General features: G+C 46.8%; 1 protein-coding gene across 1 annotated transcript in view; it reads left to right on the top strand.

The window, feature by feature from the left end:
* stard9 (StAR-related lipid transfer (START) domain containing 9) overlaps positions 1-15,795 on the top strand; it is a 388,283-nt gene that overhangs the window by 357,823 nt on the left and 14,665 nt on the right. Inside the window, exons 27-29 of the mRNA XM_072487657.1 lie at positions 296-430; positions 11,586-11,697; positions 12,694-12,824. Coding sequence (XP_072343758.1) covers positions 296-430; positions 11,586-11,697; positions 12,694-12,824 — 378 coding nt within the window. The remainder of the gene's footprint in view (positions 1-295; positions 431-11,585; positions 11,698-12,693; positions 12,825-15,795) is intronic.

The raw sequence follows: 15,795 nt of genomic DNA, 5'->3' as shown, positions 1-15,795 counted from the left end.
CAGCTGTATCAACCCCAACCTCGCACATGAGGTGGAGGCATTCACTCTCCGGAGCACCTCACACCAGACCCCCTCCTCTATAACCTCTCCCAGCTATTCCTCCCACTTTGCTTTGATCCCTTCCAGTGGTGCCTTATCCTCTTCCAGAATAGCTCCGTACACCGCTGACACTGCCCCCTTCTCCAGTCCCCTTGTCGTCAACACCTCCTCCAGCAATGTGGAGGCCGGTTCCTCTGGGAAGCTCTGTATCTCCTCTCATTATTATTTATTAATTGTTTTATTTTCTCCTCAACAGGAGGAAGGAAGGGTGAAGAATGTCGCCAGCAGAAGCAGTTTGTGCACTGGGTCAAATCTTAGTCTGTCTTCCAATCCCACATCAGGCTACAGCAGCAGCAACACAGCCTCACCCGACATCAATCCCCAAACCAAGGTCAGAATTCACACATTGGTTAACACATTGATTGACTGGCTGATGAGAACTTGGAATTTTTGAAATTCTTATGATGGATAAAATGACAGTTAATCTTGGTTCTAATATCGCACTTTGGTTCGGTATCTAAGAACAAAATGATCCCAATCACTGTTTGTTAAACAGCATTTATACGGCACCTTTCACAGCCTCAGGGCCATAGTACTATATTGTCAATGAAATGCTTTTTATTTTTTAAAATATGTTTATTCAGATTTTTCCAACAAAAGTTTTAACAACCCCCCCACCCATAACAAAAAGAAAAAGGAACACAAACACAACAATCAAAAATAATACAAAACTTATACATTGGGTTTCCCCCGTATATAGTAACCCCCCCATATGACATTCAAAGGTACCCTTGGAGAAACCCCCCCCCCCACCCACCCAAATACCCCCCTCGAAAGAGACCCCCCCCCTCCCCACCCTTGGATTGCTGCTGCTGCTGACCTCCTCCTAACGCTCCGCGAGATAGTCTAGGAACGGTTGCCACCTCCTGAAGAACCCCTGCACAGACCCTCTCAAGGCAAACTTTATCCTCTCCAGCTTAATGAACCCTGCCATGTCATTTATCCAGGCTTCCACACTGGGGGGCTTCGCGTCCTTCCATAATAGCAAGATCCTCCGCCGGGCTACCAGGGACGCAAAGGCCAGGATACCGGCCTCTTTCGCCTCCTGCACTCCCGGCTCGTCCGTTACCCCAAATAATGCCAACCCCCAGCTCGGCTTGACCTGGACTTTCACCACCTTGGACATAGTCCTCGCGAAACCCCTCCAGAACCCATCTAGTGCTGGGCACGACCAGAACATGTGGGCGTGATTCGCCGGGCTTCCCGAGCACCTCCCACATCTGTCCTCCACCCCAAAGAACCTACTCAACCTCGCCCCTGTCATATGCGCTCTGTGAGTAACCTTAAATTGTATTAGGCTGAGCCTGGCGCAAGAGGAAGATGAATAAACACTACTCAGGGCATCAGCCCACAGACCCTCATCTATCTCCTCCCCAAGCTCCTCATCCCACTTGCCCTTTAACTCCTCTACCGAGGCCTCCTCCTCTTCTTTCATCTCCTGATAGGTCGCCAAAACCTTGCCTTCTCCGACCCATACACCCGAAATCACCCTGTCCTGAATCCCCTGTGCCGGAAGCAACGGGAATTCCCTCACCTGTCGCCTCACAAACGCCCTCACTTGCATATACCTGAACGCATTTCCCGGGGGTAACCCAAACTTCTCCTCCAGCGCCCCTAGGCTAGCAAACGTCCCGTATATAAACAGGTCCCTGTCAATGAAATGCTTTTGAAGTGAAATCATTTGCAATATAGTAAACGGCCAATGAGTTCGGAAGATAGGACTTAGGTGCAGGAATCGGCCATTTGGCTCTTTGAGGCTTCTCTGCCATTTGATAAGATCATGGCTGATCTGATTGTGGCCTCAACTCCACCTTTCTGTCAGTCCCCATAACCCTGGACTCACCTGTCACTTAAAAATCTGTCTATCTCGACTTCCAGTGACGGCGGGCGGGAGGCGGCCGCACAATGGAGTGCCCCCGCTCGGGAACGGCAATTTCGGGGCTTTAAGCCCGGTCCCAGGGTCCGCGGAGGCGGCAGAAGGGAGAAGGCACGGAGGAGGCACTGAGAAGACACAGGAGGAAAAAAAGAACAAAGAAAAATGTCGAGGGTGAGCAGAAAAACGGCCGAATAAAACCCAGCTGTAGGTCCGTCGGGGAGTGGAAAGGCTGGAGCACCAGGGAAGGCCGCACTGCTTATGGCTGAAGAAATAACCAAGGTGATGGCTGCGGAATTTGAAAAGCAGTTAGTGCAGATCGCGAAATGCATGGAGACGGTGAGGAAGGAGATGAGGGAGGCTTTGAGTGTGCTGGTGGAGGAGGCGGTTTACCCGGTGAGGACGGAGGTGGCGAGCGCAGTGGCGGAGGTGCGAGAGCAAGGGGAGGCGCTGAAGGAAGTGGAGGAGTCGGTATTGCAGCACGGTGATCAACTTACATCGATGGGGAAAGAAATGCGGAAGGTGATGGATACTAACAAGGATCTGCAAGGAAAAATGGAAGACCTGGAAAACAGATCCAGGCGACAGAATTTGAGGATTGTGGGGCTGCCCGAAGGAGTTGAAGGACCGAAGCTGACTGAGTATTTTGCCGCGATGCTGGCAAAACTACTGGGGGAGGGGGAGGACCCCTCCCGATATGAACTGCATCGTGCTCATTGGTCGTGGAGGCCTGTACCAAAGGCGAGTGAGCCGCCAAGGGCAGTGACTCTGTGCTTCCGTAAGTACGGGGTGAAGGAGAAGGTCCTGAGCTGGGCCAAGCAGAAGCGGGTGGTGCAGTGGGCTGGAGCTGGTATACGTGTATACCGGGACTTTACGGTGGAGCTGGCAAGGAGGCGGGCTGCCTTCAACCGGGTGAAGAGGGCACTGTACATTAGCAAGGCGCGGTGCGGCATTGTATATCCAGCGAAGCTGAGGGTGACTTACAAGCTCAGTTTATTTTGGAACGGCGGAAGCAGCGGAGGAGTTTGCGAAAGCAGAAGGACTGTGGTAGAACTGACAAACTGAGGAATGGCCATGTGCCGCTGTAACCTCATGGTTGAATTTTCTTCTTTTTTGTATCACTGCGCGCGGATGTAGAGATTAAAGGAGCCAAGGTGGTATATATTTGGACGAGGGAAGGGACGGGACTTTCACTCGAAATGAGAGTTCTTTGGGGTGTAGGTGGATAGGTGGGGTTTGTGTGCTAAAAGGGGATCTTTGGGCTTTCCTGGGGCCGGGCAAGTGGGAAAGGGACCCGGGCGGGGGCCTCCACGCTGGCCGGTGTGAGCCGGCCAGTGAACGGGAGTGAGGTGGGGGGAGGGGCTGCGGCCATCGGAGCCTGGCAGAACAGGGTCCGAGTGGTCTAGCCGGGGTGGAAAGTTGGGGGGGAAGGAACCGAGGGTAGGGGGAGGAGTTTTACAAGAGGCAGTGGACGGGAGGAGCTGGAGGCCTGGGGTGGGTGTGGGGGGGTGAGAGCTGTGTAAGGTTAAGGGTGACTACGGGTAATCCCTGATTTATTTTTGTCATTTGTTTATGTAAACATGCGGGTTGAGGTTTGGGGGTTGGTGGGCGGATGGGATTGTTGTTATTATGGGGACTGACATATCTTGCTGATTATTGTTTGTTGTTGATGGATGTAAATGTGGGAGAAAATGTGAAAATGGAGGAGAATTTAAAAAAATTAATTTAAAAAAAAAAATCTGTCTAACTCCGCCTTGAATAAATTGCACAACCAAACCTCCACTGCTCTCTGTGGAATTCCACAGATTAACAACCATCTGAGAGACCCTCATCTCCGTATTGAAGGGGAGACCCCTTAATTTTAAAGTGAAAAAAAAAATGTGCCCTAGTTCTAATCTCTCTGACAAGAGGGAACATTCACCTGGTATTCACCCTGTCAAGTCCCCTCAGGATCTTGCATGTTTCAATAATTGCATGTTGCACCTTTCATTTTCCATCTAAACTACAATGATTACAGACCCAACCTGTTCAACCTTTCTTCTATAATAAGCCTTTCAAACTAGGAATAAGTCGATTGAACCTTCATTGAATCATAGAATCCCTACAGTAGAGAAGGAAGCCATTCGACCCATTGAATCTGCAGCGACCCACTGAAAGAGCAGACTACCTAGGCCCACTCCCCGTCCTATCCCTGCAACCCTGTAACCCACATATCATGCACATCCCTGGACACTAAAGGGCAATTTATCCTGGCCAATCCACCTAACCTGCACATCTTTGAACTGTGGGAGGAAACCGGAGCACCCAGAGGAAACACAGAAGTGCAAACGCCATACAGGCAGTCACCCGAGGTCAGAATCGAACCCAGGTCGCTGGTACTGTTAGGTAGCAATGCTAACCACTGTGCCACAGTGCACAATATTCCAGGTGTGGTCTCACCAAAGCCCTGTACAGCTGCTGTAAAACCTCCCTGCTTTTATATTCATTCCCCTTACAATAAATGCCACAAATCCATTTGCCGCCTTAATTACTTGCAGTACCTGCATACTAACATTTTGTAATTCATATACCAGGACATCCAGATCCCTCTGTACCCCATCGTCGTACAATCTCTTCATTTCAATAATATTTTGCTTTTCTATTCTCCCTACCAAAGTGAACAATTTCATATTTTTCCGCATTATGCTCTATCTGTCAAATTTTTACCTCACCTAATCTATCTATATCCCTTTGTAGACTCTTTACCTCTTCTTGGCAACTTATTGTCCTACCTAACTTATTGTCCTACCTATCTTGATGTCATGGGAACATTTAGGTACCATACGTTTTGCCCCTTCATCCAAGTTATTGATTATAGATTGTAAATAATTGAGGACCCAGCTCTAATCTCTGTGGCCCTGTGGCACTTCACTAGTTCCAGCTTGTCAACCCAATAAAGACCCATTTATCCCTACTCTCTGCTTCCTGCGAGCTAGCAATTATTTATCCATGCTCGGAATATAGGAACACAGGAATTAGGAGCAGAAGTAGGCAATTCAGCCCTTTGAGCCTGCTGCGCCATTCAATCAGATCATGGCTGATCGCTTCCTGGTCTCAAATCTACCTCCCTGACTGTTCCCCATATCCCCTTAACCCGTTTATGTTATCAGAAGTACATCTATCTCCTTCTTGAAACCATTAATGACTCCGATTACATCGCACTATAGGGCAGCAAGTTCCACAAATTCACTACCTTCTGCGAGAAGTAGTTCCTCCTCATCTCAGTTCTAAATCTACTACCTCTCAGCCTATATCTGTGACCTCTCGTTCTAGATTTCTCCACAAGGGGGAACATTAGGTCTACATTTACTTTATCAATCCCTCTTAGTATTTTATACACCTCAAACAGATCCCCTCTCATCCTTCTAAATTCCAGCGAGTGTAAGCTCAAACTGTTTAATCTCTCCTCATACATCAACCCTTTCAACCCCGGAATCAATCTGGTGAACTTCCTCTGAACTGCCTCCAATGCCACCACATCCTTCCACAAATAAGGAGACCAAAAGTGGACACAATACTCCAGATGTCATCAGATACAATTGCAACAACACTTATACTCCAGTCCTTTTGCAATAAACATTAAAATTCCATTTGCCTTTTTAATTAGAATTTTGCACCTTCTTACCGACTTTCTGCGATTCATGAACAAAGACACCCAGATCCCTCTACCCCCTTCTATTTTTTTGGCCAAAATTAATAACCTCACATTTATCCACATTAATCTCCAGCTACCAAATTTTGGTCCATTCCCCAAGCCCATCTATGCCCATCTCTAAACTATGTATCTCCTCGTCACTGCCTGCTTTCCCACCTATTTTTGTATCATCCGCAAATTTTGCTCTGTTGCACTCTGTTCCTGCTTGCAAACCATTTATATAGATTGTAAACAGTTGATGTCCGAGGACTGACCCCTGCGGCTAGTTACAGTTCACCAGCCAGAGAAGGATCCATTTATCCCGACCCTGATTTCTGTCAGTCAGTCAATCCTCAAACTAATCTAGTACTCTACCCCCAATCCCTTGCCATCTCACCTTCTGGATCAGTCTTTTATGCAGCACCTTGTCAAACACCTTGTGGAAGTCTAGATCTACTACATCCACAGGTTCCCCATTATCCACCTTGCTGGATACATCCTCAAATAAGTCAAGCAAGTTTGTCAAGCCTGACTTACCCTTGATAAAACCATACTGACAATGGCAGATTGAGCTCTGTCTTTCTAAATGTTCAGTCAAAAGACCCATTTATTTCTAGTCTCTGCTTCCTGCTAGCTAGCAATCGTTTATCAGTGCTAATGTATCCTTTGTCAATGAAGAGGTAACAGAGAGAGTTGATGAGGACAATGCAGTAGATGTGTGTACATAAACTTTCAAAAAAGACTAATACAGTGCCATACAACTTCCTTAATAATGGATTCTGACAATTTCCCTGTGACAGGTGTAAGGCTAAATTGTAATTTGCTGCTTTCTGTATCACTCCTTGAATGCAGGTGTAACATTTGTGATTTCCCAATCCACTGGAATCTTTCCAGAATTTGTGCACAGCAAGCTCCGACAAGCAGCAATTAGATAATGGCTGGATTATAATGACTGTTTTAATGATGTTGGTCTAGGGATAAATATTTGTCAGGACACCAGGGAGAAATCTTTGTTAATCGAAAAAGTATCATGGAATCTTCTATGCTATGAGAGGGCAGAGGTCACATCCATAAAAGCAGCCCCTCAGAAAGTGGTGAAATGGAACAGAGTCTTTTTCTTTCCTCTCTCTTTAGTGATCACTAAATGATTTTCCACCTGTTATGGGTCAGGGGTTAGAGAACCCCAAAGTGTATCATGGAGTTCACCTGACCCACAACTTTTAATAGATTGTGGTATGAGGAGCACACGGCCCACTCTACAGGTGTGGTACAGCAGAAAATGGACAAGTATTTCTTTAAAACAAAACAATGTTTATTCTATGAACTCAAGTTAACCTTTTTAAAACAAACAGTGAACATCTAAACAGCCATTAATTCAAATACAACCCCAAAGACTACCACACTAAGTAACCCTGTAAGCTGTCCTTTTAACATCCAAAAGACTTAACAAACCTTCAAACAGGAGCACATTAGGTTTACATTCAGTACTGAGACCTTTTACAATTCTGGGTTCACCAAATGATCCATAGATAGTCTTTGGATGGCAGAGATCTACCGTACAGCTCTTTGTTTAAACTTCAGATGCAGCTCACTGAAAAACACAGACACACCCAAGCTTTTTTTCAAACTGAAACTAAAAAGCAGAAGTAGAGCTCAGCTTCACCCACACTCTGACATCACTCCAGTAACATTTCTGAAAGGTACATTTCTTAAACACCCATTTCTTAAAGGTACTCTCACATGACACAGCTAACAAACCCGGTGTCACTGCTCATGGGTTTGTGGATTTTTTCGTGGCTGATGAGTCCGATCCTAGAGTCGCATTTTCAACAGCACACTTGGCAGGTGTTTCTGGGAGGTGATTTCAGTTCTTGGACTCAAAATCACTGGTATTCCTTTCTCACACTCCTTTCCAGGGCTTCATCTTGCTGTCAGTTATTCTCAAAGAATGGTGCCCCTTCAATCAGGAGATTCCGCAAGGCAGGTTTCTTCTGCACAAGGGACTCCCAGGCATTGACGCCTCTGTTGCATTTCTTGAGATAAGCCATGTCTTGCAAGAGCTTCCTTTGTCCTCCTCGAGTTCAGGTGCCTTCCTCACGGTACCGAGGACCTGGGTTCAGTAACAGTCACTGTCCATGTGGAGTTTGCACATTCTCCCCATGTATACGTGGGTTTCATCCCCACAACCCAAAGATGGGCAGGGTTGGTGGATTGGCCACGCTAAATTGCCCCTTAATTGGAATCTTAAAAAAAAACATCAGCTGCCTTCCTTGGGCTAGGCGAAGAAGATTTGCTTTGGCAGTCGGGTCTCTGGCATTCCAAGCACATGGCCAGCCCAGTGGAGTTGATTTCAGATGATCATGGACTCGATGCTGGTGCTCTTGGCACCTTCAAGGAAGCTGATGTTAGTACGCCTGTCATCCCAACTAATGCCAAAAATCCCTCTCAGACAGCGTCTTTGGGACCTCGCCAGGGCCATAAGGTGGCATCTGTACGCAGTCCAGGTTTCTGAGTCGTATAGATGACTTGAGTGGATCATGTACGAAGATCTTGGTATCAGCATAGATGTCGTTGGCGTCAAAGACTCTCGTCCTTGGGCATCTGAACGTGACGTTCAGGGTTTGGATCTCCACGTCGATGTACCTTAGATGAGAGGGCAGCACGGTAGCACAAGTGGATAGCACTGTGGCTTCACAGCTCCAGGGTTCAATTCCCTGCTGGGTCACTGTCTGTGTGGAGTCTGCACGTTCTCCCCGTGTCTGCGTGAGTTTCCTCCGGGTGCTCTGGAGTTTTCTCTCACAGTCCAAAGATGTGCAGGTTAGGTGGATTGGCCATGATAAATTGCCGTTAGTGACCAAAAAGGTTAGGAGGGGTTTTTGGGTTCCGGGGATAGGGTGGAAGTGAGGGCTTAAGTGGGTAGGTGCAGACTCGATGGGCCAAATGGCCTCCTTCTGCACTGTATGTGCACCCCCCAGATAGGGTAAATGTTTCACTTGTGGGACGGTTTCTCCATTGATTTTGATGGAGGGAGGGATCGGATTGTCTGGTTCCTCCTCCCCACCAACTTTACTGTCATGGGTGACCCTGCCAGGATTTCAAACTCCCGACGGCATCACTCTCAAGATCAACAGAATGCTCAAACCTTTCCACCTCAGCAAGATGACAATCCACTGTGTAAAATACAGCTGACATTAGAAATATCAGATTTATGTATATGTTTTTTTTCTCAAAAAAAGTCAAAAAGCTATATAATAGATGGTGATCATTTTTACATCTGAATAGTCAAGAATCAGTTAATCTACAAGGCAGCTTTTTACTCTGTGTACAAGATGGTTTATTGACAAAATCCTTGGCCAAATCCCAGGATGTGAGGGGAGATCCGGTTAGGGACCAATAACATTTTTCTTCAAAGAGAGTCAAGATGCGGATTCAGTGAATAAAGCCACAAGGTTCCACAGATTTGTAACAAACAATAATGTACTTTACTATGCAAGTTCAGAATGATAGAATAATTTATAATATCTATCTTGGAACTCATAATTACCCTGAATGTTAGAATATATCTGAATTAACAGGCAATCTGTGGTCGGACACACCACACTACACAATAGTTGACAGATGCGACAAAAACAGATTCCATGGATTTCTCGATAATCCACCCAGGCTCATTGTGAGCAACCAATCTTACTGAAACCTTGTCTTCCTCATGAGGGTTTCCAATCTCCACATTTGAAGATCTCGCCTTGGAATTCTTTTCAAAAGTCGCTCCCACTCAGCTGTTCCCCTTAGTTGAAGGGTCATTTACGAGGGTACACAAGTTCAAGGTGAGAGGCAGGAGGTTTAGGGGGGATTTGAGGAAAAACCTTTTTACCCAGTGAATGGCGACGGTCTGGAATGTACTGCCTGGGAGGGTGGTAGAGGCAGTACATTCACATCCTTTAAAAAGTACCTGGATGAGCAGTTGGCACGTCTGAACATACAAGGCTATGGGCCAAGTTCTGGCAAATGGGACTAGATGGTAGGTCAGGTGTTTTTCATGCGTTGGTGGACTCGATGGGCCGAAGGGCCTCTTCTGCACTGTATTCTTCTGTGATCCTGTATGCCTTCAATAATGACTCACCTCGCAAGGTTTCAATCTCCCGTTCCGAGATTCTTTTCCTCTGGATTTCGGAGTATACTCAAGCTCATCTTCCATTCACAATGTCAGATATTTGGCCCGCCAATCAGAACACTGCTGCTGCAAAGGGACAAATGGCCTGCAGCACAGATATAACAACCTCCAGTTGTTTTCTGAGAGGTTCAGGGCTCCTCTTGTGACCACTTCACTCAAAGTCTGCTCCCTGCAGTTCTTTCTTGAATTTGGAATCTTTTATTCTGCTCTTTTCTTTAACTTCACTTCAGGAAATCTATTCCGATTTCCTGTTTTCATCCCTTAATTGGGATCAATTTTTGGGACCGCGACCTGTCCCCTCCCTTGTTTGGGACCTTTCTTCCTGTCCCCTTCCGATGTCTTGCTTCCTGGGACACACTCTTACAATGCCGTTCCCTTCAGGTCATCTGATCTGCCTTTTTGCACCATTCTATTTATTTTCTTCTGCGCAAATATGCAGGGCCCAGTCCCTGGCCTGAAGAAGACAAAAAAACTGCGCAGGTGCGGCCATTTCCCAGCCAGTGCTTGTGCAAGAGGCCTGTAGAATCCCGGCCTACAAACTAAAGGTAAATATTTTAGTTTCTTAACAATATAATGATGCAATCAGACAGCGCTGAAATAAAGAGAAATATTCTAAAAAAAAAATGCACTCCTATGATTGTTGGCAGAACAGAAACGAATTGTATTGAGGTAGAAACAGAATTTCAGTTACCTAAAGCAGCACAGTGTCCTGTTTCAGAAAATAATAACAAGCAGCTTTTATTGCTTCAATCTTTTTCAAAGCACATCTTTTTGGTTTGCAGGCCTCTTCAAAATTAGAGCAGTTAGGTGGGGAACAGAGCCTCGAACGGTACAAAAACAGAAAATGCTGTAAAGTCTCAGCCGGTCTGGCCAAATCTGTGGAGAGAAACAGAGTTGACGTTTTGAGTCTGTATGACGTCTTGAGTCTGTATGACGTCTTCAGAGCTAAAGATGTTGCCAGACCTGCTGAATTTTTCCAGCATTTTCTATTATTGTTTTGGATTCCAGCGCTCGCAGTATTTTAAGTCTAGAAATGATAACTGGTTTGTTGTAACAATTTGTCCCAGGTCAACTTTGTTTTTAAATATTGTTTGGGCTGACAAGGGCAGTTGTCTATCCCGAATTGCACTTGAGAAGATGATGGCGAGCCACCTTCCTGAACTGCTGCAGTCCATGCGGTGTAGGTGCACCCACAGTGCTGTTAGGAAGTTCCAGGATTTTGACTTTGTGTTAGTGAAGGAACTACGATATATTCGAAGTCAGAGTGGTGTGTGACTTGAAGGCAACTTGGTAGGGGCTGATGGTCCCATCTGTCTGCTGCCCTTGTTCTTCTAAGTGGCAAAGGTTCTGGGTTTGGTACTCATTGCTGCCACCATTCGCTGGTGAGAGTGAATGTTTTAAAGGTGGTGGATAGGTTGCCAATTAAGCTGACTAATTTGTCCTGAATGATGCTAATCTTTGGGTATTGCGTCACACTGCTGACTTGTGTCTTATAGATCGTGAAACGGCATCTGCCCTATTAGTTAATTTTAAGCTTCTGTATAAAAAAGTATAATGGGCTAGATGTTTCTCCCACTGCCTGTAAATACAAAAAATAAAAATAGCCCGTAGAATTCCTCAAGCAGAAGAGTAGTGAATGAAGCTTTATTGCTGTGAGGACGTTTTTGCTTCTGATTTCTGCTGGGTTTTCTTTTTCAGTATCTGAACTGTGATTTATAAAGCAAGAAATTTCAGCTCCTCATTATTTCACTGTCTTCTTCTAATGTTAGAACAAAAGCAGCACTGATGCCACGATACCCAATAGAGGGCGCACAGCATATCGAAGTTTGCAGGTTAATGTAACAGAACGTCCAGCAGCTGAAATCATCCAAAGTTTCCATGGTGAGTAATACTGAACATCATCCAAAACTGTGCTGCCTGCATCCATCTTGCACCAACTTCCATTCACCCAGCACATGCTTGCTGACTTACATCGGCTCCTGGTCCAGCAACACCCAAATCTCATCCTTTCATGGCCTTCCTATCTCCTCCAGTCCCCAAACCCTCCACGATATCTACACTCTTCCAATTCCGGCCTCTTCCCCATCACTGATTATCATTGTTGCACCAAAGGCAGTTGTGTCTTTGTAGCTTTGGCCCCCAGCTCTTTTAACTAAATCTTGCAGAGCAATTGACTAGTTCAAACTGATGGATTCCTGTTGAAAATAATTTGTGTGGTCTTAAAAAAGCACACATGCCAAATGAATGAAATGAAAATCGCTTATTGTCACAAGTAGGCTTTAAATGAAGTTACTGTGAAAAGCCCCTAGTCGCCACATTCCGGCGCCTGTTCGGGGAGGCCGGTGCGGGAATTGAACCGTGCTGCTGGCCAAATAAAGTCATAACTCAACACCCTCATAGCTGAATAATCCTTCTCTGTACCCACTCTGATAATTGAATATTCTTCTTTGCATCCACTCCGATAACAATGTTTTTCTTTGTATTTACTCCGAAAACCGAATATTCATCTCTGTGCTTACTCCAATAGCTGAACAATCTTTCTGAAATAGACATCCAAACTGCACACACTGGTGGTCTCAGCAAGGCCACATACAGTTTTACAGTCTTTTGTGGTCTCATCTTGCTGAGCATCTCACCATTCGCTTTTTTTTAAATCTGGGGGTATAGTACTAATGGCTTTACTGACTTTTCCACTAAAACTCCAAGGATCTCCTCTTGCTTCAATACTCCTTGGAGATCATATGGTTTTGTAAAGGTTATGGCATCTGGCAAAGCAAAAGGTTAAGAAGACCAATGAAATTGCCATTGGATATATGGAGTGCTGAACAAGTTTCAATAAGAGCAATAAAGAGCATTGTATATTTAATATTCTTGCAGCAGCTTCCTGTCCACCAATTGGATTAATTCCAGGGAACAGGGAAAAAGGCAGCAATCGCACAGGAAATTTCAGCTGTCTGAAAAAATACCAGGATTTGGCAACTCACACTATAGCATCTGTGAAAGCAGAGGTAAGTTTTCCCAGGTTTCTGATAATGTTGATGACAGTATATGTTTGACCGGATTACAGGCTGTCTCTACCACCTATGATGGGAATGGTCTTTTAAAATAAATTTAGAGTATCCAATTCATTTTTATTTCAATGAAGGGGCAATTTAGCGTGGTCAATCCACCTACCCTGCACATCTTTGGGTTGTGGTGGTGAGACCCATGCAGACGTGGGGAGAATGTGCAAACTCCACTCGGACAGTGACCTGGGGTCGGGATCAAGCCCAGGTCCTCGGTGCCATGAGGCAGCAGTGCTAACCACTGCACCATGTCTCCCCCTTATGATGGGAGTGCTGACAGCCCATCAATCTTTCTTTCGAGTGGCCCGTTCTTGATGTGATCTTAGCCAGCGAGTTTCAACAGGCTGTTTAACCTTTGGAGGATCATAGCCAAGCCTGGTTTGTCTTGAGATAATGCCTGTAGAATCCCCCCCCCCCCCCCCCCCACCACCACCACCACCCCCAGTCAACAGTCACACAATCCCTCTAAATCCAGTAGTAACAGAACTCCTCCCAACCAGGATGAACCAATTCTTTTTATTTAACAAACAATTTTAATGAGGTATTTTTGGCATTACAAAGAAGCACAGTATAAAAAATAGAGTACAAAGGCTGTTTTCGTTAGAGAGAAGACGGTTAAGAGGTGACTTAATTGAGGCATACAAGATGATCAGAAGATTGGATAGGGTGGACAGTGAGAGCCTTTTTCCTCGGATGGTGATGTCTAGCACGAGGGGACATAGCTTTAAATTGAGGGGAGATAGATATAGGACAGATGTCAGAGGTAGGTTCTTTACTCAGAGAGTAGTAAGGGCGTGGAATGCCCTGCCTGGAACAGTAGTGGACTCGCCAACACTAAGGGCATTCAAATGGTCATTGGATAGACATATGGACGATAAGGGAATAGTGTAGATGGGCTTTAGAGTGGTTTCACAGGTCGGCGCAACATCGAGGGCCGAAGGGCCTGTACTGCGCTGTAATGTTCTATGTTCTAAAGAACAATAGTCATAATGCAGCCGCCGACATCCGTCCCTCCAAGGCCCGCCTATTTAACCTGCTACTCTATGCTACCCTAACCCCCCTCCCTGCTGATGATTAATTCTTTGCAAAGAAGTCAATGAATGGTTGCCACCTCCGCGTGAATCCTGACACCGACCCACTTGATCTTTTCCAGGCCGAGAAAGCTCGCCATGTCGGTTAACCAGGCGTCCGGCTTCGGAGGCCTAGAATCCCTCCATTCCAGTAATATCCGTCGCCGGGCTACCAAGGAGGCAAAGGCCAGAACATCTGCCTCTTTCTCCTCCTGGACACCCGGGTCTTCCAACACCCCAAAAATTGCCACCCCTGAACTCCTTTCTACCCTTGTCTTCAATACTCTGGACATGGCATCCGCAAACCCCTGCCAGTAACCCCTAAGTTTTGGGCATGCCCAGAACATGTGGACATGGTTCGCTGGTCTACCCGCACATCTGACACACTTGTCTTCCACCCCAAAAAATCTGCTCCTCCGGGCCACTGTCATGTGCGCCCGGTGCACCACCTTCAAGCTAAGCCTTGCGCATGTAGCGGTCGCGTTGACCCTGCTCAACACCTCCGCCCATAGGCCGTCCTCCATCTCACCCCCACAGTTCCTCCTCCCACTTACGCTTCAGCTCCTCTAAATGTGTCTCTTAGGCCCCATTAATTCTTTGTAGATGTCCCAGATGCTCCCCTCCCCCACCCAGCCCCTAGACACTACCCTACCTTGAATCCCTCCTAGTGGCAGTAGTGGGAAGGATGATACCTGCCTGCGCAGAAAGTCCCGCACCTGTAACTATCTGAAATCATTCCCTGCTGCCAGCCCGAACTTCTCCTCCAGCGCCCTCAAGCTGGGGAAGCTCCCTTCCAGAAACAGGTCCCTCATCGTCTCAATCCCACCCCTTTGCCATACCCCAAATCCCCCATCTAAGCTCCCCGGGGTGAACCGATGATTGTCACATATATTGGGGACCAAACTGATGCACCCACTGCTCCAACGTACCTCCTCCACGGATCCCAGGTCCTCGGGGCCGCCACCACTACAGGACTGGTGGAATATCTCGCCGGTGGGAACGGCAAAGGTGCCGTTATCAGCGCCCCCAAGCTGGTGCCCCTGCATGAAACTGCCTCCATCTGCTCCAAAACCGCCCCCGTTCCCACTACCCACTTCCTTATCATAGCAATATTGGCTGCCCAGTAATAATTACTAAAATTTGGCAGGGCAAGCCCCCCCCCGATTCCTCTCGAGCATCACCTTTTTCACCTGTGGGGACTTATCCGCCCAAACAAAGCCCAAAATGATTTTGTTGATCCTCTTAAAAAAGGACCGCGGGTTGAAAAACGGGAGGCATTGGAACACAAATAAAAATCTCGGCAATACCGTCATCTTAACTGTCTGCGCCCTCCCCGCCAGTGACAGCGGAAGCGCATCCCATCTCCGAAACTCGCTCCTCATCTGCTCAACCATCCGGGACAAGTTCAACTTGTGTAACCGGCCCCAGTCGCACGCCACTTGTATCCTCAGATATCTAAAATTGTCCCCCACCAACCTGAACGGTAACTCCCCCAGCCGACCCTCCTGACCTCTTGCCTGGACTACAAACATCTCACTTCATCATATTCAGTTTGTATCCTGAAAACCGGCCAAATTCCCCCAGAATCGCCATAATCTCCCCCATCCCTGCCCCTGGATCTGCTACATAGAAGAGTAGGTCATCCGCTTACAGCGATACCCTATGCTCCACTCCCCCCCCCCCAACCAACCCTTTCCAACCCCTTGAAGCTCTCAGAGCAATTTCCAGCGGCTCTATGGCTAACGCAAGCAGCAGTGGGGAAAGGGGACATCCCTGTCTTGTCCCTCGATGCAGCCTAAAATAGTCCGAGGTCGTCCTGTTCGTCCTTACACAAGCCTCCGGGA

The sequence above is a fragment of the Scyliorhinus torazame genome, chromosome 2, assembly GCF_047496885.1.
Source record: "Scyliorhinus torazame isolate Kashiwa2021f chromosome 2, sScyTor2.1, whole genome shotgun sequence".
Classification (NCBI taxonomy): domain Eukaryota; kingdom Metazoa; phylum Chordata; class Chondrichthyes; order Carcharhiniformes; family Scyliorhinidae; genus Scyliorhinus; species Scyliorhinus torazame.
The sequence above is the reverse complement of the archived record's forward strand: the minus strand, read 5'-3'. Positions and strand labels throughout refer to the sequence as shown.